The sequence below is a fragment of the Vicugna pacos genome, chromosome 3, assembly GCF_048564905.1.
Source record: "Vicugna pacos chromosome 3, VicPac4, whole genome shotgun sequence".
NCBI lineage: Eukaryota > Metazoa > Chordata > Mammalia > Artiodactyla > Camelidae > Vicugna > Vicugna pacos.
The window spans coordinates 72177605-72205295 of NC_132989.1; the positions used below are offsets into that span (position 1 = coordinate 72177605).

The window sequence follows — 27691 nt, forward strand, 5'->3', positions numbered from 1 at the left end:
TAAGAAGAAAAGACTAACCCCATCAGCCCTGCTTACTGGTGGTTTGCCAAACTAGCACTATTGAGCGCACTGTCTCCACCCAGCCACCCAGCTCACCACCTAAATCCACGGGCCTGGACTCTCCCAGACACACCCCAGGTGGACAGCCTGGATAAAGAGTTTGCACCACACGTCATATTCTATTCTGGAGGGACTGTTCTTTGGATCTTCCAATCACTTCTTTCCAGTTTCCCTTTGGTGACGTTTTCCTGAGCTTCCTGCGTGGGGCCTTTGTTTCTTCTGTCTTGTCTGTGTCGGCCGAGGAGGCCCTCTGGAACACCTGACTTCCCACTGTTGGTTTCTGTTTCTGCTTCCTTCCCTTCCTGATTGGTCTGGGTGGGTCTTCTGGTATCAAGTCAGGTTTCCTCCCACATCCAGCTGTCTCCCTAGGACCCACCTGACCAGCCCCAGCACCCACTGAGAGGTTTCCTCTCATTACATACCAGTAATAAACAGTCAACAGCAACGAAGTGATCCAAAGTATTAAAGAATAACTGTGATCTGAGTCCTAGCAGGTTCTGGCAGTCGGGCCCTCTGTAAAATCAAATACATAGTACAAAGAGGAGGGTTTGGGGTTTCTTCCTGGCTGACAAACACTTGCAGAGAGACTCAACGACATTCTCTTTCTTCTTACAAGAGTAATCCATATTTTTGGTAGAAAAAGGTACAGCGTCATTTTAAGCTACCTTTTAAAATGGAGCTTACTTACGACATATCAAGTCAAATGAATAAAGCAGGACGCAAAATTCTACTGTTGACATGATCACAACTATGCAAAAAATGGATGTACAGGGAACTACTAGTGATAAAGGCACCAAAATTTAACAGCAGCCGCTTTGGGGGCAGCAGAACCATAGGGATGCTTTTCCACTCTTTCTACAATTTCTCTACTGTGAGCATTTATAACTTCCATAATTATGAAAAAGAAAACTTATTTCTTCCAAAAGGCGTATTTAGCACAATAACATGTTTATGTCATGATAACATGAGTATCACTCACTCCCCGCCAGCCAAACAGCAGCGGTGACGCTGCTTCACGCCCGGAGCTTTGCGGTACCAGGACTTCCCAGACAAGGAGGACGATGCCAGCTAATCCCATCACCACTCCCCTAGTGTTTCTGCCTCCCTGCCTCCTTCCCCCACCAGAAAGTTAAAACATGCTCACAGAGTTCTTGTTGTAACTTGTCAGTTTTACCAGTCCTTCATTATTTTCCATCCAAACAGTCATACAATCCACTGCTTTAGCCCAGTAAAGTTCAAAGAATCTTCAGTCTCAATGCAGACCATGGCTGATAAATCAGTGCAGGAAAATTCGATTCAGTATGAGTGTCACTGATGCTGGGCTGTTACATATGACCTCACTCACACTTGAATATCACTTGCGGAGAGAGCAGGGGTGTCACCATCCAGGAGCTTCTGTCATCCACCCGTGACACTGGCACCTTGTTTCACAGTCTCCAAGCATGAACTTTTAACTGGAAATCTTAATTTCGAACCAGGCATGTGGCTTTAATTTTTCAGATTCAACCTTTTCAAAGTAGAGTCTGCAAGACCGCAGCTAATCAGGTGGTTTCCAGTTTTGCTGATTCAGTGACGGTTTCTGCACCTTTGTCTGCAGCTGGGATCCCAGCAGGGCAGCCGACGCCCGCGCTCCCCACAGCAGTCCCCACAAGCTTCCACATTTCCTGCCAGATGCTGGCACCCTTCTCCTTGGCACAGCGTTCACTGCTGCCCACTGTGGAGCTTCTATTTCTTCACCATACGTAGTCCCACATCCTTGAGCCAAATAGACCCTTTCTTCCTTTTAATTTCCATACTGACCCATTTCACCGACCTTCTCTTCTTCCCTTTGCTTTGCCCTCTCCCCTATTCTACCCGCCCAGCTGGGGAGAAGGAGCAGACTCCTCACTGCAATAGCAACAGAATCCAATCCCAGCCTTTCAACTGGGATCTTCCCCTTTGAGCCAAAGGCCAGGCCTTACAGGATCCACAGAGGGCTGGGCCAGCCCTCCTGGACTCACCATGAAGATAACCTTACTACCACTGCCCGGTGCTGAGGTGGGACAGGGCACTGGCTCGGATGCCCTTACCAGCTGTTACCCACAGGTGACGTCATTCCTCTAATTGGCGGTCGTCATCGGTGTATAAACTAACGGTGAGTATGATCTCGATGCACTGTTGGGCCAACGACAGCAATACAAAGGAATCTGGCTCTGGTTCTTCCCTGTCCAGTGCAACAAGTAAAACTGAAAGGCAGCTCCTCAGGCACACATCACATACACAACAGACCTCTGTGGCTACCGGCTACGTCTGAACGGTGCAGACACAGAGCCCGTCCGTCGTCACAGAAAGCTCTGCGGGCACACTGCTGGCATCGTTTATGAGATCCTGCTCGACTCACGTCACGCCATTTTGAGTAATGCAAGTGAGCAAAGGCATGCACTTCAGCCCCACGCTTACCAGCACTTCCCTAGAGGCTGAGCAGAACGTAAGCACACAAAGGAACAAAACAGTTTGGAAGTGGCCACAGGGAAAAGCTGTTTCCGGCTCCAGATGCCCGCCTACCATCTGCCTTTGCTGCTCACAGCTTCCTGCCCCCTTCTCTGTCTCAGAAGGTGCTTTTAAAATCTATTATTTTCTTTGCTAAGATCAGGTCAGTTTTTTTAATTCAAAAAGTTGAAATGAACAAAAAATCTAATGTTAGCACAAGGGACAATCACTCACGGATCTTCCCACAAATCACTGGGTTAACGTCATACACACTTGTCTCTCTCAAATTTTTCATCACCACCCTCCTCAGACACACCGATGTTACTGACAACACTCAGGCTGCTACAATTTCCAAAACGTGGGCCTTCTGACCCAGCAAGGATACCAGTTTGAGAATGGAGCAAGTTTTTAAAGCCTAAAATTAAAATCATCCTGCTATTTAATGCTTTTAACAGCCAACACTCCTCCCCCATCAGCAATTTGCCTTGGTAAACATTCTTCAAAGTACACAATGCAGTCTGTAGATGAGACATCCTGTCTGCGTGAGCAGCAGCTCTGCTCCCGGAGCGTCAATGGCCCACGGCAGTCGTCCAAACGGACATGTCTGCTTTCATTTCTCCTTCCTCTTCCCCTCTTCCAGAAGTAAATTATTACTCTTACCTTCCATAGCAGAAATACGAAAGGCATGCATAATGCCTGGTACGGCCTAGCTTCTGTTCCAATTTCAGCAGTAGCTCACACAGGAGATCCAGGAACCACCTCTGGCTTGTGGCCAAACTGCCAGCAGCACAGCCAGCCGACACTGAGGGCGCTTCCTCCTGGCCCAGCTTTATTCTCATGGGTTCCCACCTGCTGCAGCTGTTGTGCTGTGTGCCTGCCAGGAGTGCCAACAAGGCCCCTGGGGGAGCCCTCTGTGTCTCTAGGCTCGGGAGGCCCACCCACCTCCGCTGCTAAACTCCCCGGGGCCTTGTCTTGGTTTTCCCCAATTTCACATCAGCCCAAGCCCTTGGCCCTGCCTCAGCCACCACCAGCCCCTGCAGCTCCTAAGCCTGCTCTGCCCACATGCTTTCCAGGGGTGTGAGCTGCCTGAGGAAACTGATGGGGAAATCTGATTATCTGCTTCCCACGTATCAGCCCCAGAGGTCTTCCCAGACCATCCAGCTGCCCAGATAAGGCATCTGCTCACAGCCCAGCCTGTGTATGTCCTCAGAGCCCACAGCTTCATCAGGCTCCAAGTCAGAGGTAAGTCTGGAGCCCTGATCAGCCCTGAAGAACTGGAAAATGCCCAGGGAGGTTTGGGGAGGGGCCCTGAGCTCGGGGACTGGTGAGTTAGGACGCCTACGAGCAGACGAGAATCCCTGGGTCCGTGGAAGGGAATACCGTCCCCTCGCCCGGGGGCTCCTGGTTCCTCTAAAAGGACACCCACATCAGGCTCATGCCCCAAGACAAGCACCTGGTCTCTTCCTGAGGCCGGGGGTAGGATCACATAGGCTCAGCCCCCTGGGGTCCCCACTGGGTATCAAAATTGGGACTGTGGCAGGCTTCGGGATGCTGAGGCCAAGCAGGATGAAGTTAGCGGCCTCCATCACTTCACGTGAGACTGAAGCTGGTAGCACCTGCTCGTTAGGAATACCAAGGTACCCTACAACAAGCCCCAGGCCAGCATGACTCAGAGCACAACTGCCCAGCAAAAGCTGGGATTGCTTTCTTTATTGTGAGTTGTTCTGCTTTGTTTTGTTTAGATTGTAAATGGACACACAACCCCTGAAGTCACAGTATTATCATTGACGCTGCAAAGAAAATTTACCTCTGTGGGTTTCAAAAAGTAGACAAGGCTCCCAAGAAGGAAGATTTTATTTTTAAAGTATCTTTTCGTCTTGCCCTCTGTATCCTGGGTCTGCACTACCCCTGCATGAGGGCAGGGAAGAGATGTTTTGGAACATACCTGCATCTAGGCTGTCCTGGTCCTCACACCCATCCGGTCGAGTCTCCAGGCTTCTCACACACTGGGAAAGATAAAGCCAGGTGGGTTGCTTGAAAGTGACTTGTCATACTAATGTTGGTTGATTTTTGTAAATAAAAAAACTGCCTCAGAAAATATCAATAAAGACATGTCAGATGTAGCACCACATGTAAACAGAAAACTTATCTTGTATTTAAATATTAAGACCTAGAAATAAGGGAAGGATCTGTCCCAAGCTGAAACACACCTAAAAGCGGTCCACAGGATGTTTTGTATTCAGAGACCATCTCCCAGGTTTAGTTCTGCCATCCCATGGCTGGCACACATCTGTGGATGTCATCTTCAAGCGCAAATTTTTGGAAAATGTATTCAATCATCTTGCATACACCACTACAACCCAGAAAGACAGCTATGTTTGGTCATAGAGTAGAGATGGAAAATTCAATACAGGAAACTGAATTTCAAGTCATTCTGACTCTGACTTGGGGCATATCCCCAAGGTTTTTTTTGTTCTCTCTTTTTTTTTTTTTCCTATGGGGTTTTTCCTCCCCTGTATTTATTACCACTAGATCTTCACTGCCACTTCAGTTCTGGAGAGAAACACAAGGAAGAGAACGGGCAGGGGATCATTACCTTTCCATCCTGCTTTCCAGGTGACGATCTGCTGAACACCAAATTCTTAATCTCTGCAAAAGGAATAATTCTCATCAGGATCTGCTGATAGGAACTGCCGTTAAAAAAAAAAAAAGGAAAAAAAGAAAAGAATCTAGATGACAAAGATAAATGAATTGCTCAGAGCTGTCTGTACGGAGCTAGGTTCTTAGATTAGGCTTCTTAAAAATCAACTCTCCGCAGAGCAGAGTATCTCAGAACCTCACAGCCCACGCTCTGGTATCATTTGTGTGGACGAAGATGTAAACAAGCCCAGGAGCTCTCACAGGAAATCCTGAGGAAGAAAGCGATCATTAAGTAAACAACTGCCTTTGATTCACTAGGAAGGCTATGCCCGGACCGAAGCCTCATCAATAGCACAGATTCTAAGGACGTGACTCGCACCCACCTGAGGAAATCCCACACGTCTACTTCCTCGAATACTGCAGATTTCATATGTGCCAAAAAAGCGTAATTCATTCCAGACAAGGTCTGGCATTTCCTCGCACAGGCACCATTGTGAGCCGAGAACATGAGGTGGCCCTTGGGCTCAGACCTCAGACGGCGCCCAGCTCTGCACTAACAAGCCCCAGGCACGCCAGGGACCGTCTCTCTGAATAAAGGCCTTCCTGGAAACATCAGTGGTCATGATGTTCTGGGATGAACAGGAAGGCCCAATTAAGGGGTATTTTTCTTTGTTTTGATTGATTGGTTCTCTTCCCAAGTACTCAATTGCCGGTAAATAAGAGCCACTGTTGTTGAAATAACCACCGAAAACAGGTTTGGGCGGAGGAAAGCAGAAGTGCTGGGCACTCCTAACAAGGGCAATCAGATGGAGACCTTGGCCCTGAATGTGTGTTAACATTCCACACTGTGGGCCCAGGCCCTCCTCCAGACCCCTCAGCTTCCCTGCCCCCACGGCCCTGCTGGATGCCAGCTCTGGGGAGCGCCCCCAGTCTTCCCAGCAGGTGCATTGATTAGACATTCCCTACTCCACTGGGCTACTCCTATTAATTTAAGTCACCTGAGGCCTCAAACCTCCAAGAGCATTCATTCAAGCTCTTCTTACTCCCTGGCAACATGGTGGGAGTTTTCAACCATGTTAGTGCTTAGAAAATGTGTAAGGTTTCCATTCAGGTGGCTTTCCTGATGATGAATAAGGCAAGAATGGAGCAGAGAAGTCAACATACACGAAGTCACAATGTGTTTTCCTAAATCTGCAGAACACTAACTTTGCATTTGCCACGCAAGTTAATATCTGCGCTCCACAACATTGCTCTTGAATTCATAATGCACACTAGCTTCTATGATGAAAATCCAAAGGGTAACAGACTCAATCTCCTGTGACCTCAGCAGGGAATAAATAAGGACAAGGCTGCAGCTGACACTCAGCCTGAGCAGCTTTTGTTCCCCCGCATCCCCCGCCTGCCTTTACATGCACACCCCATGCAAGGCCTCCAGGTGGCAGCAGAGTCCCATCTGCAGAACAACATGGCCAGTGCCAGGAATGTCAAAATGGGCCAGCTTCACCCTTCAAGAGCCTGTTGTTTAAGCACCAAAGTCCAAAACACCAGGTTAAGAGAAAGCTTTCATCCAACTGCACAGATGCAAAAAACATGTGAAGCATCTACTGTGGTGGTCACCATACAGGAGCATGGTGGGGTTTCTGTTTTGAAATGCACATATCCAAGCCCTACCTGGGTGAGTGAAGATGACACCACCACCATGTTTACAAAAGGAAGGTAACTAGAACCAACATTTCAACAGACACGTCTGCATAGACAGCAAGAGAGTCACACATATATGTACCACCTGTCACAGGCTTTTCAGACCATATACTCCTAAATGATAATTCTGCATTTCTAAAGAATTCTGTACCTACAGCACTGATTCAAGAGAATAGTACACACTTTATCCAAGATTGCTGATGAAGAAGGCTCTACCGTCAGGTAACCCAGCCCGCAGCAGCAAAGGCTGTGCTCACCTGGTGGTATGCTCACAGCCCACCCCTGCGGGAAGTTCGGATTCCAGGTTTCCGCCTCTCTCAAAAGGCTAGTTTTCATATGTCACCAGCCTACAGTTTCCATACAGTCTCATGCAATTGTGTTTCCTATTCAAACAAATATTACAAACTATGTTAAAAGAGATGCCTTCATAGAATGTGTACTTCATCATTTTAAAAACTTTCAAAGTTATAAAACCTTTATCTTAACATCACTGAAAATATTTGTGACAGGATAATGTATCTTTCATTGATCTAGGATGACACAGAGCTGTATCCGGAGCTTTTGAAGAAAACGGCACTCCTTCCATGGGAGGTTAATGAGATTGCTCCGAGGGAGTTTCTGCAGAATTACTAGGATCCTTTTACACTTACTCACAGAACCACCAATTGTACAGGGCAATCAAATCACTCGTTGCTATAGGAACCTTCAGCAGATAATGGTATCAGTAACTCCAAGCTATTCTGTTTTAAAGGCCTATTAATCTTGCCTTCAAGGCCCACCCAGAAGTAAAGATTATCCTCTCCTAAATCAGACCTTCCAAACTTCAGAAACATGTTTTTTTATTGCCAAGTTATAACAGAACAAGAAATAATCCCTAATATTCATGTTCACCAGTAACCTTGCACCAGTAAACAGGGTTTTTGAAACAGGGTGAAGTAGCTGTAAAATTAATACCAGTGTCTTATTAAGAAATGGATTAGCCTAATGGATCTCAACTCTGTGCCCAAGTCAGACTGTCTCCTTTTGAGAAATGGGACCACAGAAGCTAGACATCAGCAAAGAAAAAGCTTGTATCAAAAATACAGGATGCTTTCTCTGAAGAAGAAATCCCAATGGCCAGCAAGCATGGGAAAAGATGCTCAACATCACTAATTGTTAGAGAAATGCAAATCAAAACTAGAATGAGATATCACCTCACACCAGGCAGAATGGCCATCACTAAAAAATCCATAAACGATAAATGCTGGAGAGGATGTAGAGAAAAAGGAACCCTCCTACACTGTTGGTGGGAAGGTAAACTGGTACAGTCACTATGGAGGACAGTACGGAGATTCCTCAAAACACTAAAAACAAACTTACCATATGATCCAATAATCCTACTCCTGGGTATATATCCAGAGAAAAGTATAATTCAAAAAGACACATGTGCCCCAGTGTTCACAGCAGCACTATTTACAACAGCCAAGACACAGAACAACCCAGATGTCCTTCAACGGATGACTGGATAAAGAAGATGTGGTATATTTATACAATGGAATACTACTCAGCCATAAAGAATAAAACAATGCCACTTGCAGCAACATGGATGGATCGTCATTCTAAGTGAAATAAGCCAGAAAGAGAAAGAAAAATGCCATATAGTATCACTTATATTTGGAATCTAAAAAAAAAGACACAAATGAACTTATCTACAAAACAGAAACAGACTCACAGACACAGAGAACAAACTTATGGTTACCAGGGGATAAAGGAGGTGGGAAAGAATAAATTGGGCATTTGAAAATTGCACTTCTTGGAGAATGATGGAAATATTAGCTATCTTGATTGTGGTGGTGGTTTCATGGATGTAAACATCTACCAAAATTCATCAAATTGTACATCTGACATATGTGTAGTTTACTGTACAGGAACCACAGCATAATAAAGGTGTTAAAATATCATCAAATAGGAAAAACTTACACTACAAAAAAGAAAGTGTACAATTTGATGATTTTTAATATATTCAGAGTTGTGCAATCGACACCACAGCCAATTTTTTAACACTTTCATCACCCCAACAAGAAACCCCAAAATCACTAGCACTTCCTACCTGTTTCCCCCCAGCCGCCTCTACTCCCACTCACCCCTAACCAACCACTAATCTATGTTCTGTCTTAATGGATTGGCCTATTCTGGATTTCACATAAATGGATTCACGCAGTGTGTGGTCTTTTGTAACTGGCTTCCTTCACACGACATGTTGTCAAGGCCTGTTCATGTTGTGATGCATCAGTACTTCATTCTTTTTATTGCCAGATGCTATTCCATTACAGCCACTCCCCAGCTGATGGACATTTGGATTGTTTCACTTTTTGTCAGTTATGAATAATGCTGCTTTGCACATTTCTGCACAAGTTTAAGGAGAGGTATGTTTTCATTTCTCTTGAACATATATATGTATATATCTCTAGGAGTATAATCCCTGGGTCATATGATAACTCTATGTTTAGTATGTTTTTATAATACAGATTTTTTTCCCATCTCCAGTGTGTACTCTCTCCTACTCCCCAACCCCCATAAAGTCTCACATAGTCAAAAATTAACTCATGCAGATAAAAAAAAAGATATCCTTAGCCCCCAAATTTGGTTGCAACTATCAACTAAGCAGAAGCTCTATAATCACCGTATCTCAAATTGAGGTCAGAACATAATTTTCCTAATTTACTCAATCTCTTGAATAACGTGAGGAAAAGTCATCTTTCAATATATATGAACAAGATTCAAGTTTCTCTTGGGAATGCTTTCACGTCCCTAAGACTTCATACTTAGATTCTATCTGAATTCAGGAAAAAATTCCTCAACTACACCTTCAACTTAGGCTTATGTCAGCTGTATTAGACCCTGGAGTTGATATGCTCACTGAATGCGCATCCTTCTGCTCACCTGCTAAGCTGACCCAGCTGGAGCAAAGCATGCACGGCAGATATGAGCAGGATTTATCGTATCTAGGTCAGTTCTGAGGGGCCTGAGATCCTTTCTAGCTCAAACTAGGATTCTTCAATTCTGTGATAAACTGGGGGAGGCAAGGAGGAGAGTTTTTCTTTATGTGTGAGAAAATACTAATATTATTACAATAATGTACAAAGTGAGCATCATATCAGCTTGATATTTCATTTAAATCTTTGGCCTTTTAATGTTAAATCATTATTTTCTGTGGGCAGGAGGAGAAAGCAGACTGGCAATGTCAGTCTCTAAAAGAAACAGAGAGGACTGAGCCTCTCTGTCAGGTGAAAGAAACGCAGATGACTTCCTGGGGCTGGAAAGTGCATTCTCTGGGCATGATCTGTGATTGTCTTGAAAATGCCCAAGTCCCGACTTTCAGGTGAGCAACACTGATCAAATATTTGGATGGGTATTTCACAGTAGGGATTAGATAAGAGCTGTGATCCAACTGAGTAATCATCCCTGCAAAACAGCCTTCCTAATTGCTGTCCTAAATCCTGACACCTCAGGTCCCAGCCATTCTAGTCATTTAAAGAAACTGTCTTCGTAAGACATTGGAACCATATTCAACAGTTCGAAATTAGACATTGAGCTAGAGTATTTAAAATGAAAAATCTTGGGAAGGAAACTTTGCACAGATAAAAGCCCCCTTGGTTTTCCCAGTAATACCTCGCAGGAGATACTCAAATGAGGAGAATCCACCACGCAACTCCCTCTTCCCGTCTCACTCACCCAGAGCTCACAGAGAAGGGCTGCATCCTTGTCGGAAGAATGTTCAAGTGAAAACTCTGCTCACCTGGTCACCGTGGCAGGAAGAGCGATGTCCTGGTATCTCAACACACACAATTATCACTATGCCCACTCTAGGCATGTCAGCTCAGCATCCATGGTCAGATACTGGTCAAGTTGCCCCATCTCTATTTTCTCATTTAAACCAAGTAAGTATTAAATGACACTCCCACTCTGCCATTTTCCACAAAAGAAAACACAGCTGAGTAACTCGCAAAACGTTCAGAAGCCAGGTCACGGCAGAGCCGAGGGTTTTAGCAGTCTGCTGGTTGCTGGTGTGTCATCAAGACATGTCTGTGCATGCAGGTCACAGGCTCCCATCGTGAGCGCTCCATGAGACAGGTAAGCCACGTGGAAGAGAGCTCACTTCAAGGAAACGATTCCAATTTTGCACTTTTTCCATCACACAAAAGCTGGAGAGAACTCTAGACGAGCAGTCCAAAGACTAAAGCGGTCAGCACTCTGTGACACAAGGGTGGGGGTGTGTACGGTGCGGGGGTAAGAATGTACCCACCTCAGCCTGACTGCCTGAGCAAGCCGTGTCACCTCAAACAAGTTACATGACCTCTGTGCTACCACTTCCTCACGTATAAAATGGGGAAAATGGATTCCTGACTCCCAGAAGTGTCCCTGTCCACGACCACTGGAGCATGGGCTCCATGAAGTGTTCAAACCTCGCACGGACCCAGCTGCACCTGCCAGAGCCTCGGGCAGTGCCTGGTACCCTGTTCTTGAGTGCAGTTCCATGAAAGGGACTCCCTGAGAGGAGGGCTTCTCCGCTCTGCCCTTTCAGTTACTGCCACATCACCAGTGCTTAGAGCAGTGCCCGGCAGAGCGGGCACTCAGTAAACACAGATGCGGCGTGGACGAGCCTGCGGGGTGCACATCTGCCTGCCTGGCCTGGGCTCTGCCTCTGGCTGCACGGCCTCTCCCTCCTTCCCTGCCTGTCATGAGAAGGAAGCCCCTCTGAGCCTGCTGGGAGCCGCTGCCTCAGCCCTGAAGGGGGTGATTTTGCCCTCTCTCCTTTGTGACTGGAACTCACGTTCCAATCCCAACTCCTTAGTTCCTCGTTAGTGAGAATGTGGAAGAAAATTAATGGAGAGAAGGCAACAAAGCAAAGGACTAGCAACACAAAAATCTAGACAGCTAGCATATTACACAGGGCTTTTTTTTTAATTTATTTATTTTGGGCAGGTGGGGGAGGTAATTCAGTGTATTTATTTATTTACTTATTTCTTAATGGAAGTCCTGAGGACTGAACCCAGGATGTTGTGCATGCCAAGCAGGCACTCTACCACTGAGCTGTACCCTCCCCCACAGGGTTTTTAAAAAACTACAAAATAATAGGGGAAAAAATGGATTCATATAGTGGTCAATGGTATCGCACTGGTTGTCTGTTTTATGGCCCCATAGACCCAGGCAGGGAACCGCCTCCCAAACAATGTGAAGTGTAAAGAGGGCCGTGCGGCGAGGCACGGGTGATCTCAGTACTCACGGTGACCGTGAGTAGCTTTAAAAATGCCTCCCTAGCCTCCTTCCCAGCATGAGCATCCTGTGCTGACAGACGGAGAGAACCCAGGTGACCATGAAAAAGGAGGAGATAAGACTGAGAAATGGCAGGGTTAGGAGAGACGAGGAAGAGTAACATTTCCAAAGCACCTTCCACAGACCACCTTCATGAGATGCTGAGAACCATGAAAAAGGGATTTTCCCAGGATCAAGTTAAAGAACTGGTAGGTTCAAAAAGGCTACACAGGTTTCTTGACTGCGAGACTTACTAGAACCTACAAAACATTAACTGTATTCTCAATTTCCAACATGGGGGTTTCACACACAGCATTTTCTACTCATTTGGACAAAGAATGCTTATTTTTCAGAGCATCTTCCAAGGCTGGTGTTCTGAACAGTGCCCTTGAGGACATCCTAGAGTAAGGAGATCAAATAAGGACAAAGGCGGCAAGCACACAACGGAGTCAGTCAGTGGATCAATACGGACTAATAATTAGCTTACTCATCTGCGCCTACTGAAAATGAGGTGACCTTCTGGCCATTTAATTCATTTGGAACAACATCCCATCATTTTGGAAGGACAATTACAATCATGAAATTATGGAAACATAATTGGTTCACAGACAATAATAAAGCCATCTATCATACTAACAGGGGAAAGTACATTTCCAGGCTAAAGTTTTTACAGTCTTTTAATCAAAGGCAACTGCAGACGCACACTTAAAGCTTCCTCCTCCACCCACTGCCTCAGGAGCAACAGAAGAACGTGGTCTGTTAAGAATCTTCTCTAGGATCTCAAAGGGAAAGTTTGCTTTGGGGCTTTAAAGGGGAAAAAAAATAAACCACCAAGCTCTTACACTCAAAATGTTTTGTTTTTCCAGTTGAGTCACCTCCAGGCTTATGAATGAACAAAAACTAATGGAATATTTTCACTTTAGTTGAACACTGCCCTCTGCTGGAATGTGCACCCAGTTCCTAACATATCCTCCAGGCATATAAAAATAAAAGCAGTGTCTACAAGGTCTATAAAATAGACACATTCATTATTTGGTGTCGGAGAACTTGAGCTTCCGTCCAAATTCTTCTGCTTATTGGTGGAGTGACTTCAGTCCTGCTGGCGGCCAGGTATATTAACTTGGCTGCCCCCCGGGGTCCACCAAACTCAACCTGTCTAAAACTGAGTACGTATTTTGTCACAATCCTGCTTCCTTAGGCCCATTCCACCCAGGGACACACCAGGAACAGAAGGATCACCCTTCTCCCTCACCACCGAATAAACCTGACATCCCTCACCTTTGGGACAGTCCCATCTGTCCCTGCCTCTCCAATCTCACCACACTTCTGCGGTGCAGACCCTCTCCTGCATCACTTTTCAGCAGCCCGCTGGCCCTTCCAGTCCATGCTCCAGGCTCTCAGAGAGTGACCTTCTAAAAGAACAGTCTGATCTCGCTGGCTTAAAACACTCCCAGAGAGCGCTGTCAGGGTGGAGTTCCAGTTCCTCTTCTTGGGTACAAGATCTGCCTCCACACCTCTGTTCCTGGCATCATACACACACAAACACACACTCCCAGGACTGCAAAATGACCTGCATTTCGCTCAGTGCATCATCTGGTTCAGGACTAGGTACTGCACATATTTCTACCACCCAGAATTCCCTTCCCTGCATTAGCTCACAGCCCCAGGGTCATCTCTACCAAGAAGCTTTCCCGGACCATCCCACCAACACACTCCACAGCGTTCTCACAGCGTTATTCGCCTGTGCCACTTGTAGCACTTACAATGTGCTGGGACAGCCTGTTTTTCTGCACCAGTCCCCAACTGTCAGCCCCTTGAGGGCAAAAGCTTCGAATTCAAGCACTTGTTTAGAACTTACTTTTTCTAAATTAGCACAAATGTGGATTACAAGGGCAGAAAAATATACAAGATGATAAAGTAAAACTCAGAAGTTGACTTTTTGTGTGTGTGTGTGTGTGTGTTTCTCCCTAAGGTATGTGTAACTTTATTTTTTTAACATTTTTTATTGATTTATAATCATTTTACAATGTTGTGTCAAATTCCAGTGAGAAGTTGACTTTTTAAAAAAAAAAGGAAAAGCAAGAGTAAGGGAACACTGGAATTTGACACAACATTGTAAAATGATTGTAAATAAATAAAAAATGTTAAAAAAAAAAAAGAGTAAGGGCTTAAGTAATAAAGGTAATACAAAAATGCAGTTAGCAACACCCTACAAATTTGCAATTGGCATGCCAGAAACTTAGCCCCAAGTTAGCAGCCAACTACAAGCAAGAAACCTGATCAGTTACAGTCAGAGCAGTAAAAGCAAGCTGAATGCTCAGGAGAAGGCAGCACTCCTGACATGAGACCAGAGTTTTCTCCTGCAGGTCTTTAGGAGAAAGTGTGAAGTTCCCCGCCGCCTCCTTGGGCAGGCGGGGCAAGCTGCAGCTCCCTCAGTGCAGCCAGTACATCACCCCCAGGGGAGGACAGGGAGGGCAACTCCACAGGGGCCCAAGCAGGTGCAGCTGGGGTAGGAGGCTCAGCTGGCTGGCTTCACCCAGGAGTGGGCAGGTGCATGGGCCGCACCGACTTCCAGCAACCTATCACAAGGCTTCCAGCTGTCAACTTTGGTGGCTTGGGGACAGGAGTCTTGCCCTACTATTTTTCCCTTACCCCAGCATCTAGCATCGTGGGTCTCGCCCCTATCAGACTATTGTCCCTTTACCTTAACAGAAATTTTGTAATGCCCCCTCCACATACCTGAAATTAAGTAGATAATAAAACCCTACCCCCAAATACATATAAACCTAATCCTACACATAATTTTTAAAAATTAAAAATGCACTGAAATATAAAGCAAAAGGAACATACTTGATAATAATATGTACTCAAACATTTGCCCTAAGTACCTAGAAGACATCATGACGTATGGTCAGATTCCTACACTACTGGGTTCTGGAGAACAAAACACAAAATAAGAATCAATTCCGTGCAAGGAGTGCAGGGGTATTTAAGAACAGAGGTAAGATGCTCCAGAGAATCAAAACTTGTGTTTATTACTAGGACTTGCTGACAGATCAGACCTACTTGTACATGAAGGGGAAAGAACTTGAACTGAAATTGTGATCACAAACCCAGATAAATTGCCAGTTTGGAGAAAATGAAGAAGCACGATATTCTAACAAAGGGTGAAGTGTGGCACCAACACAATTTCACATGTTAGGATGTGGAAGACACCAGTGACAACTTAATATAAAAATACACCTCTTGCTGTGGACACCCGCCTGGAGCACATTTGTACGTTCAGTCTTTAAGCTCCATCAGGGCTGTGCCCTGCTGTACAAGACAACCTGGGGGGGGGGGGGTAGGGCCACCTGTATCCCACGGAACATCCAGCATCCCCATCCCTCACCTCTACACGACAGTAGTGCTCCCCAGACCTCATGACAACGTAGATACCGCCACAGCCTCCGTCCACTAAGACCCAGGCACCCAGCAGAGAGCAGGAGCTCCACTGAGGTGGAACAAGCCGGAGGACTGAGTGATGGAGGACTGAACGGAAGGAGCAAACTGAGCTTGGAAATGAGGAGCACACTCTCTGAGTGTCAGGAAAGGGCCCTCAGCTCAGGACTGTGGGAGGAGCCCAGGAAATGCTGAGTAAAAAGTGGCAAAGCACGGTGCCTTGGGTCAACGCTGCTGGAGGAGCCAGGGCCTCGCTGTACCCCACCACCCCATCTTGCCTCTCAGTCCGTGGGCTCTGCGCTCCTCCACCACACACGTCAACGCCCAGCTAACAAGTCAGTCCTGGGTGCGTTCTGGGCTCCCAGGTGGGGAAGGAGCATGCATGCCTACCTTCTGCGGTTTCTGCAGCACTGGAGGGCATATCTGGTTTTTCCCCTGACCTAGCTTCTTGCTCTCCAAGAGTCTAAGAAAGGAAGGAAAAAAAAATTACTGGAAATTTTTGAGGCTTCATACACGTAACAAGAGATGAAAATCACAGTCAAAGATCTCAGCGCTGGGACAGGCCAGAGGCACGGCCTGGGGCGGTGAGGACAGGTCGGGTGAGTCAGCTGTGGGGAGAACACGTCGGCAGCACCCGGGGATGACGTGAGGGGCGATGGGAGGAACCAGAGACATGGGCCAAACCCGCCCCTGCCGCTCGTCCTCGCTGCTCCCCCACGTCACCCCACCGGAAGGTTCTCAGGAACATGACACAAGACCCAGCAAGGAGACAGGACAGAAAATGCTGAAACCTGAAAGAAACACTGCCATGTTATGCACCGGCCCACCTGGACCAACCTCCATCCACACCCTAAGACACAGGGCTTGGGGGCCTGGAGATGGGGGCAGGATCCCCAAGGAGCGCAAGCCCCGGGCGACGGCTGGCCCACGCGGACGCCCGAGCGGATGCAGGCCGTCCCTGGCCGACACCGAGTGTGAGCCTTGGGCAGAAGCTGCCCTGAGCGCCCTCGGTTGTTTCTTTTCAAATGGATTCCCCACAGCCAGTGAAAACGTGAAGAGACAGAAATGTGCGTTGATGTGTCAAAAACTGCCCAAGATGGCATCAGTATATGTTCCACAGCAAACACACCAGCCAACTGGGGAGGGAAACCTACCAGCGACACAGACCCCTGGCTCCCCCGAGCCTGTGACTAAGCTCCGTGTACCAACTGCCTTGCTTGTGACTATTTCCAAACACCCTGAGGCCAGAGCAAAAAGGACATGAAAATATACATAACTGACCAAAACACAAAGAGGCAGGGAACAAGAAGTACCCAGGCACCTACCCGCCGTGGCTATTAGCTGCCCCCAGCCTGATTCCCAGGACACAGTGCTCTCTCTTTTGCGGCCGGCCATGGGATGATGGATGGACTAGAGCAGGGATATTGGGGAGATGCTAAGGAGATGGCAGCAGGAGCATGAGGGGCTGAACGAGGGCTGACCACGTAGGTTCAGGGCCAAAGACAGCCACTGGCCCCACACACTTACCGGGGGTCAGTCTTAACCCTATGCCCTAGTCTTTCAATAAAGACAACTGCCAAACCTCTGCAAAAAGCACATCAGGCAACGCTGGTTCTAATTACAAAGCAAAACCTGAAATAAGGAAATAATTGTTTTGTAAATGGGCTGTAACAAAACTTAATTTTTATGCTGGTGAATAATTTTGGATGCAGCTTTAGAACACTTAAATTTCCTGGCTAACAAGTTCTAGCAGTAAATAATCAGCATTCCAACTCACAGAAAAAGCTTTGTTATGAGGAGAGAACTAAAACACGATGAAAAGAGATAGCTGGCATTTTGCCGACTGTTTAATTTCCTAGTAACTATCTTTACAGTTTGGATATTTAGCACCAACCTGTGGTTTTTAACATTTAGTATTTATTGCAAATGACCAGTCCACCGGTGTCAGCTGTAACACAGCTAGATATCATGAACTGGTCACAGCTCCGAGCAAGTCTGACTTCTGAATGGGATGCCCTGAACAGTTCTTGCACATGGTACAGCAAAACCAGGTTTCTGCAGTGGGCTTTCCTGTCATCGTTCTGGAAGGCTGCAGGTAACTGGGCAACGCCCAAACCCTGAGACTGAAGATGCATCCTGGCAAGACTGAGGCCCACTGAGAATACACGCCTCCCAGATCCCAGTCACTGTCTATAGCTACTATATAAAAACAGACTTTTTAGATATCTAAGATTTAATAAAGCACAAATGCTTTATTACTATATATACGTTCACATTTTTTACCCCAAGTTGTAAAGCTTTAGTGTGGACAACTATGTAACAATTACCACCTGCTTACATTTCCCTGGACTTGTGACCAACTGGCTATAAATGAGGTGTTCCTACAACTCCCTCCTTGGGTTCAAGTAATTTGCTAGAGCAGTTCACAGAACTCAGAGACATTTCACTTATCAGCTTACCGGTTTATTGTAAAAGAATATAACTCAGGAATAGCCAGATGGAAAAAATGCCAGGAATCAGAGAGAGACCAAATATATTTCTTATTACAAGTCACGATATCACCATGTCCTAAGGAATCTCGGCCCTGTGCCCTTCCCGGTCTCCCTACTCACTACCCTGCCACACGGTTCAGGACTGGAAGGGAAAAAAAGGAGGGTCAACACCTGGGACACAAGGTCATCCCACTGCAAATGATTCATCAAGTGTTTTTCATAAAATGACAATCTCCAAGAAACTGGAAAATAATCTTCACTCAGTCTTTGTAACTGTAAAACGTGCCGCCATAAATTATTAAAGCATCTAGATTTAATCTTCCCAAGTCTCTCCCAAGGTCATTAGTAATACTTACCTCAAAAGTGTTATGAGAAATCATGAATCCAACTTAAGACGTTGGAGGTTTTCATAATGAAACAAACGTCCAGAACTTTTGCTGTATGTAGAGAATGCTCTACCCTTTGCAGAAGCTTTGTCACCAGGCACCCTGCTGCGGTCTGAGGGTCCCCTCCAAGGACACACAAGGTTGCTGAGCTCTGCCCCTCTAAAGCTGCAGGTGGCGGAGCTCACCCTGAGCAATGCTGTGTGGCCAGGCCAAGCCTCTGCCGGGCTGGAATATCCACCGCTGGGCTTCTGGGTGAGAAGCCATGGGGATGGCTGAGGGTTTCTGTATATTTAAAGGACAAGTACCCTGAAGCAAAATGAGGAAATACTGTATGCTAGAAAATTATACACTGACTTCCCAAAACCCAACAAAGGGAGGTGGTTCATACTCTGAAGAGCATGTTCCATTTTAATTGTTTAATAAAAATCTATATGGAGTAAGCAATCATCTCTGATAAATAATGTTTATGGCTAAACCTTTAGTTCAGTTACACAAAGCAAACATTTCACAAAAGTCAAACTGATAAATAACAATGATCAGTTTTTTAAACAGACTGTTTACTTTGTAAAACCTATGCAGCCATGAAACTGGTGCTTATTCGTGAACATGCTTGAGAAAGGGAGTGGGGGCGTCACCCAATCTGGTGAGTGGACGCATTATACCCCTGAGCACTGTCCACGAGGCTGACTGAAGCCCTTTTACTAGAAATAACGTTCTGCTTTACTAATAATTAAAATACGTGAATATTCTTTAGTCTTCGATTCTACAAAAAGATAAAAATAATGAAGATGAACCGTTTTAAACCCTGAGGTGGGGTGTGCTATGCTAGCACTCAATGCTGATGTCTGGGTGACCAGTCCCCATCCAAGAAGAATCTTCACTCAGAAACAAATGCTTGGCTATATCTTAAGAAATCCCAGAAGAAGATATCATTCATTTTAAAATAAAATAACCCTAAAGGCAACTGCTTTAGATAAGAATTACAATGCAGTCAATAAATTAATAGGAAATCCAATACTGGAGTATTAAAATCCAACGCCAGTGATGCTGGCTTATGGAAAATACAGGAAACAATGTTACAGAAATTACTGTTTTCTACCACCAAAATATTACAAAATCACCTTCATTCTACTGGTGCCATTCTACCAGTTTCCAATCCGTGTCCCCCAAGGTCCCATTACAGAAAAAGAAAGTACTACCCCAAAAGTACTGTTCCCAAAATCCTGAATCTGCTGTCTGCACTCTTAAGGAGCATGAGTTATTGTCCCTTATACAACAGTAAAGGGGCACAAACCTTGATGAGAAAGGCTCTATCCCAAAAGTACTTCCTGAAGAGGTTAATATCTGCCTCCAGCAAATGCTCGGCTGTGTGGTTGAGCGTCAGGGTCAGTGTTTCTGATGAGTGAATGTACCGCAGGGAGGCGTCTTCGCTGAGCTGCACCCGGGAGAAGCCTGGGGACCGCCTGCCCTGGAAGCTGAAACATCACAAATCAAAACCGCCGATCTCAGTACCCTTTACTGCCCCTGATATTACAAGCCCAACTGGCCGAACGATCCACAAAAGACACTACTGACAATAGGTACAGAAGATCTTGTGAACAGATCCTAATAACGCCATCTTTCTTTTCCCACCTTGAGAAGATGTCAGTTGAAAAGCCATTCACATACATTACATGCTTTAAAGGTTTATATAATCAATGCAACAGTACTGACTTTTAAATACAGTACTTTACCTCGATATTTCATTCTCCTTTTAATCTGAGAAGACACCTCTTGCCTTAACAGCACCACATGCAGGAGGATAAATCAGCTGGCAGCCAACAGTTGATTAGGTGATTACAGTGGAAAACAGATATGATCTCCAGGGAGCATGGAGAGGCTTGGATGTTACAAACAAGTGAGACAGTCATAACACACTGGCCCACTGCTGTAAATCATCTTCTCATGCCCATTAAAACGTGCATAAATTTGATCGTGTGATATTCCTGAATCCACTCATAAACAAAGAAACAATATTCCCAAACTAAATTCTTGAATATCAACTTATTTTCCGCTTTGCTGTGGCTAAGAACAGCTGCACATTTATTAGCTCTATGGAGGCTTCATGGTTAGCAGCATAATATTCCAGGTGGCTTATAGGTCACGCAATAGCAACAGAAGAGGGGCCTCAGGAGGGAGTGCTAGTGCTCCTAGAAAGCAGCCCACCTCGCCTGCTGTCACAGCCCCACGGATGCTCCCAGGTCCCTCATGTCACAGAACTCATTCTCTGCCCCTTTCCTCTTCTTCCATCACCCCATTTTGTTAATGAGCATTTGCTTTACAAAAATACAGTATACTGCCAACCAAATGAATATTATCTCCACCACGTGGAGCGACCAAAAGAGATTCACTGAGAGCACCTATACTCTAAGATTTGCAGCATCTCCCCAAGCTCTTCACATAATTACTGGCAGGGACTCTGGAATCTTCTAGAAGACAACTCCCCATGCCAACAACAAGCCAGTGAAGTAAATGGACTCAGCCTGAGCAAGAAGATTCTTACTATTAATTTGGAAAATGGAAGCTCCATCATAGAATCAGAATTTAGCTTACAGTCTACTTCTAATCTCATCCATGAATGCATTTATTAGGTGTGTAGACTTTTAAAACTCACATCATCCTCTGGTGTGGACATAACAGAATGATACAAAGCTACCAAAGGCGAAGAAGCGAGGCTCCAGGTCCTCGATGTCACCCTGAACTATCCACAATGACTAAGTCAAAGAGGTCCTGCCTTGCCCTTCTCCGCTAAAGAAACCGGGGTCACATTAGAGTAAGGACAAGGGCAATCCCACTGGGGTGGGCTCTTCCCTTAGTTGGTGGTCATCTGACCAAGTGGGGACAAAAATAATCAGAAAGCTGCGACTTCTACTCCAACATCAGTTTATGTACCATATAACCATAAGTTAGAGTGAGAAAAACCAGTCCATTAAGGCACACCTGTAATATCACAGATGATATTTAATATTTAGGTAGTACTGTGTAATTTTCACTGTGGTTTCCCATTTTTTTTTTAACCACATGTTAAGTCAAGGAAATCACTATATAGGGTTCCTCCATTCATAAGTAAGTATAATGACCAGTTTGAACCAGTCCAAGTAACAAACATTAAAAGTGTTGGTATCATCACCAACACAGAGAACTTTATAACTGACAAATTATTTCATTTACATTATTTCTAGATCCTAAAAACCAGCCCACTGGCTGCACAATATCTTAAGGCCTGTCTGTTACTCTGGTTCAACAAAAACATATTCTTTTTGATGAATGTGTGCAGTGCATAAAAGAAACAGTTTCAGTCCTCAAATGATTTAGGATGAAGACATATATGAAATAAATGATAACTATATATAAAGTTATAAATTATGATTTATATTGTAAATTAATAATTTTAATCACAATTAATGTTATAAATTAATCATAATTGTAAAAAAGACCACACATAGAAGGCCTCACTAAAGAGGTGATACTTAAGCTAAAACCTGAAAGAGAAGCAGGGGTTAGGCTAGTGTTTCTCAGCTTTTCTTCTTATTATAACACCCCCCATGCAATCTTTTAAGACATGGTTCCCTACTCCCTCTCCCCCATGAATGTTATGCCAATATATCTGTGTATCTGTTTGTGTATGATACGCATATCTGTACTTCATACCTGGGAACTAGTGGTAAAATATAAACCAATGTCAGCTTGTGGTTTGCTTATTTTAATTTTTCCATAATGCTTGGAAGACTTTAAAGAAACAGACTGAGAGAGAATCTGTCAAGTAGCCAAACTCACTTTGTGATGTCTTCAACCAGCTGGGAGTGTCCACCATGTAAAGCTAAATCTAATGGCGTGGCACCCTCCTCGTTGGGTAGAGCCAAGGCCTGGACGCCACCCGGGAGACACAGGAGGAACTGGGAGAGCTTGGCAAGGCCCCATCTCACAGCCAGGTGCAGAACAGACTCCCTGTGTAGAGAAACTGAAAAGAAAAACATGGGGTGTTAGTTCCTCTGTTTGAAAGGGCTGCCATACATATATCATATCAAAGACACTGTCTGAGTAAGAACAGTAATTGTAAGAACGTAGGAGCTGGTAGGAACCATCAGAAGCATCTAGTGCAGACACCTCGTCTTACAGATGCGGAGAGGTCAAGTGGCTTGTGCAAGGTCAGGGAGCCAGCAGGTACTGGGGCCAGTTCCGCGATGCTGCTCTACCCACTGTGGTGCACGCCCCCCTCACCTTCCACTCCAGTTCAGAGGGCTCATCCAGGGAAAACAAGAGATAGGAGCACACCATCCTCTGGACACAGACATCGCCAGCCTCCAAGGTGTCCTGTAAGGAAATGCTGCTACCCCCACAGCGCAGGCTCTCAGAGGCCAAAAGTGTCAAGGAGCCTCCATTTCCACCCTTCGTCTGCAGACATGCTCCTCCCCGGACCAGCAGCAAGGACAGAAATGGGCTGCACGTGTCCAGAAAATGTGAGTCCGTGGTCTCCCTCAAACACCACAGAGGTGCTTTCACCCACCTAGTAGATCTTGGGATTACTCCAGTGTTGCCAAAGCCACCCCAGTGCTTTGCTTAAAAAGCACGGTTTGTGCCTTTTCATGTGCCCCTTGACAGACGGCTCTTGGTTGGTCTGGGTTTGCACTGTTGATGCTCACGTCTGTGCCTCATGGCTGTTTCCTGACCATGTCATCTTACAGGCTGAGGGGACCCAGGAAGCTGTTCACTCCTGACACCTAGTATAATACCTAGCAAACTGAAGTCACTCAGTACTTACTGAGTTGAATGGCAACTGACTGTTAAAAATACCAATTATTTGTGTATGTTTAAATTGCCTAATTTATATAGAGTTTGTACACCTGCATTTCTACTGCAGTGACTCAGAGTCTGGAATGCAGTTGGCCCACGATAAACATTACATTGGGAACATGTAAAAGAATACCTTTGCTAACATTAAAAAAAAAAAAAAAACTGAGGCCCGAGAACCCCATAGACACCAAGACACACCTTAACAACTGAACACGAAAATCCTAACACTCTATAGATCTGTCAGAATAAGGACACAGTTACACTCTGAGTCATACACAGCCTCCAGTTAAGTAACATCACTGACCGTGTGCGAGGTGAAGGAGATGCAGAGAACACTGCACCACATGGGGCGAAATGCCCAAGAGGGTAGGACCTCACCTGACTTTTATCTTAGCACAGTGTCTGGCACCTGTAGGTACTCTATAAATATTGCTCATTGAATGAATAAGTGATCAGTGGCTCTTCCCTGATGAGTAGTACCCAGGAAAGTCAGCTTTTAATACATGGCTACAGCTGCTATGTGGCATCTTGAGTTCTTCCACTGATACCTCTTGACTAGAATCTGTGAACACAAACTATGTACTCCCACATAGCTTGGCCGCTGAAGACTGAAACTACCTACTTCTCCACACAGCTTACTGCCCACACTAACATGATTTTGCTATTTCATCGTCTTCGTTAGCACAACTTCACTAGTCTAGGAGACTCTTGCCAAGGCAAATGACTGATGATTCATTATAGGAATTTCCTCCAAGGCCCATCAACTCTAGTAGGAAGGACTGATAGTTTAAGCCCTAAAACTCCAATCCTTAACTACTATATCATGATCCTTATCCAGTCCTAATCCAACTGTCTTCCCTGCCACCCTGGCATCATTCCCCCCCCTGCATTCAAAGACCCTCATTAAACCAAACTTCAAGTTCTCCATCAATTCAAATCTTGTCTCCCCAATTCAAGACGCTGCTAAGGCTCAGTGGAGGTGGAGTTCCCTCTTGCCGGGGTAGGCAACACACCCAGCTTTGTCTTACCAGCAGGCTGTGCTGATGAGATATGGGGAGCCAGCTTCCAACACAACTCTTAATTTGAAACCATCAGAAGGAAATACTGCAGTGCATGTGGATGTAAAAGAAAACTGCTCAGCTTACATTTTTTATTGATTTATATTATTTCTGTATCTAGATCAATGAACCTAAGGCCTCTTATTTCAAATATGTGAATGAACCCTCATAGTGAAATGTCACAGACTTCACTGTGCACTTGCTCCATCATCCGTGTGACACAGCACAGATCCGCCTCCATGGAGGAAAATGACATCTGAAATGCCAAAACATCTGACAACAGACAAAGCAGTGCTCCTCTGCCAGACATCTGTTCTATATACTTGATATCTTCCAAATGCTATTTTTTAAATTGAAGTATAGTTGATTTACAATGTGTTGATTTCCAGTGTACAGCACAGTGATTCAGTTACACATATATATATATTCTTTTTCATATTTTTTCATTATAGGTTATTATAAGATATTGAACATAGTTCCCTATGCTCTACATTAGGATCTTGTTGTTTATCTATTTTACATATAGTAGTTTGCATCTGCTAATCCCAAACTCCCAATTTATCCTTCCCCACCTCTTTCCCCCACCCCTGGTAACAGTAAGTTTGTTTTCTATGTCTGTGAGTCTCTTTCTGATTTGTAAGTAAGTTCATTTGTGTCATTTTTTCTAGATTCCATATATAAGAGATATATAGTATTTGTCTTTCTCTGTCTGAATTCCTTCACTTAGTATGATAATCTCTAGGTCCATCCATGTAGCTGCCAATGGCATTATTTCATAATTTTTTATGGCTGACTAGTATTCCATTGTATGTATATATCACATCTTATTTATCCAGTTATCTGTCAATGGACATTTAAGTTGCTTCCATGTGTTGGCTATTGTAAATAATGCTGCTATGGACATTGGGGTGCATGCATCTTTTCAAACTGGAGTTTCCTCTGGATATATGTCCAGGAGTGAGATTGCTGGATTAAATGGTAAGTCTATTTTTAGTTTTCTACAACAGCTATTAAAGAACTTTAATTATTTTGTCCTTTAAGTTTTTGACTTTCAAACTCATTTTATTAGAAAGTAGGGTTTCTATTCTTAATAGATTCCCTACAAGACATATTTGATAACAGTTACATTTTTCCTTCTTAAATAATAATCAGGAAGAGACTTGTTAGGATCACATTCGCGCACACACACACCAGTACACTGCCCAAAAGCCAGTCAACATGAGACTGCCACCAGCCACACTAGGATAGAATTTCTAAGTCATAGGTCTCAGTCTGAACCTGGTGAGAAATGCCCATGGTTAAATGGGGTAGTTTTCTTCCAAGAAAAATATGACCAAAAGGGAATATTTAAACCCTTTGGGTTCCCTTTTAAATATTATACCATTGATAAAGGCAGTACAGTGTCAACCGTTTACATGGTACTCCCTAAGGTGCCTGGAGCAATGCCCTAAATACCCTCAAAACTGTAGTTCACTCTACCCAACCTGACCGATGTGTGACCGTGGGGAGAACGTGTTTCCTCCAGCAGGAGAGCTTCCCAGCCCTGTTCTGCTAGTCCAGTTCCCTGTTCTCTCCTTTCTGGCTCCATCCTCACGGCGTCATGTTCAACGGGAGAGGACAGCACACACGTGGGACTGAACGCTCACTGCCGTCACTCTCCCTCCCTCCATATCTACCCGCCTTCTGGGCAGATGGAAAGACAGGGGAAAAGAGGATCTTCTGATTGTTGCAGAAAACAAAAAGCTCCTCAAAATGTTCGAGAAAGAGCTTTCTCATTCAGCAAAAAAGTTCAGCGCCTACAATCAGGCTAACAGTCTAAAAGAGGAAACATCGTGATGCATTATCCATCATTCTGCTTGTTATAGAATTTCAGATTCGTAACAGGAGGTAGAAAAACAAGCTATGGGAAGGGGTTCTACAATTTAATAGACATGGGGGTGTTTAATTAAAATGAAGGGTTTTTTTTTAACCAAATAAATTTGCCCCTTCCTGCTTTGTTGGTACCAGGAGTTATCCGAATTAATGTAACTGAAACAGAATTACTAATAATTACTCTAATGGAAAACATTAAAAGGTGTGACCTGTAACATCCTGGGAACAAGATCCCCCAGACAGAAAAAGGAACAGAGCAGGCTGGGACATTCAATAAAAACTTCCGTCACAGCATAAAGTGGGCTTCATCTGCCCCAGACAGGGAAGGAGCCTCGAAGCCCCTGTTGCTCACTCTGCCACACCTCAGTGTCTCTGCCTGGAGAACGAGGCTGTCACATCAAAGACTCAAGGTCCTAGGAGTATTCATCCCTGCCCTGATTTGGGGGGATCAAGGATCCATAAAATACAGCACACACCAGGAGACCTTCCAGAGCCTCTGAGGCACAAGAGCAGGGATGGCCAGTTTGGTTGTCAGTAAGGAAAAGTGATTTTATGTACTGTCAGTCCAAATTTGGGACCATTATCACACCTACACAGGGGCCGACTATGCCCTTAAGGTAGCAAGAAATTCAGGTTGGAAGACTGAAAAGGAACTCACACACACTGCTAGAGGAAATGTAAACTGGCACGACCACTGTGGAAAACACAGTGGCACAATCTAACAAATTCTAAGAAACTAATGTCCTACAACCGAGCAATTCTGCTCCTACAGATAAACCCGAGTGAAGACTATGCTCTGTATGCACCTGGAAACAGGCACAAAAATGTAAAATGGTCAAAAATAGAAGGGATCTTAATGTCCACCAACAACAGAGTAAGTAGTAGCATAACCTAATCTTATGCTAGTATTCTAACACTAAAAATGAGTTACAGGCTGATAGAGAAGAAACTAAGAAATACAATGTTGAGGGGGAATGTCACAAAAGAATACAGAGTATGTTTTAACTAATAAGAAGTTTTAAAAAGTGGAAACTAAGCCATGTTATTTAGGGATGCACAGGTAGTGAAACTCGAAGGAAAAGCAAGGCAGTGGCTGCTGTAACAGGCAGCGTAACACCTCTGACGGGAAAGACGTTGTCAATGTGACTGGGAAACGGCGAGGTGTGTTAGTACTTCTGGGGTCCAGTGATGTCTGTATGTCTCTCCCTCTCTCTCCCCATTCCCTCCACATAGTTGGGTTCAAGGCCCTCCCCAGAACAATTAAAATTAAAACTCTGCTGTGGGCCCCAAGCATCAACCTTTGCTAAAGATTCCCAAGTGAAGGGAATCCAGGGTTGAGATCTGCTATTTTATTTTTCCCCCTGAGGGAGGTAATTAGGTGTATGTATGTATGTATTTACTTATTTATTTATTTATTTATTTACTTATTTACTTATTTATTCAT

At 44.8% G+C, this 27691-nt stretch overlaps 1 protein-coding gene across 2 annotated transcripts in view; it reads right to left on the reverse strand.

The window, feature by feature from the left end:
- The window catches only part of ARHGEF28 (Rho guanine nucleotide exchange factor 28), a 276600-nt gene that overhangs the window by 127590 nt on the left and 121319 nt on the right, over window positions 1–27691 (reverse strand). For both annotated transcript variants that reach the window (XM_072958530.1, XM_031674979.2), the window contains 5 exons: window positions 22301–22484; window positions 19779–19959; window positions 15997–16069; window positions 5126–5178; window positions 4475–4535 (listed from right to left, as the gene is read on the reverse strand). In XM_072958530.1, coding sequence (XP_072814631.1) covers window positions 4475–4535; window positions 5126–5178; window positions 15997–16069; window positions 19779–19959; window positions 22301–22484 — 552 coding nt within the window. The remainder of the gene's footprint in view (window positions 1–4474; window positions 4536–5125; window positions 5179–15996; window positions 16070–19778; window positions 19960–22300; window positions 22485–27691) is intronic.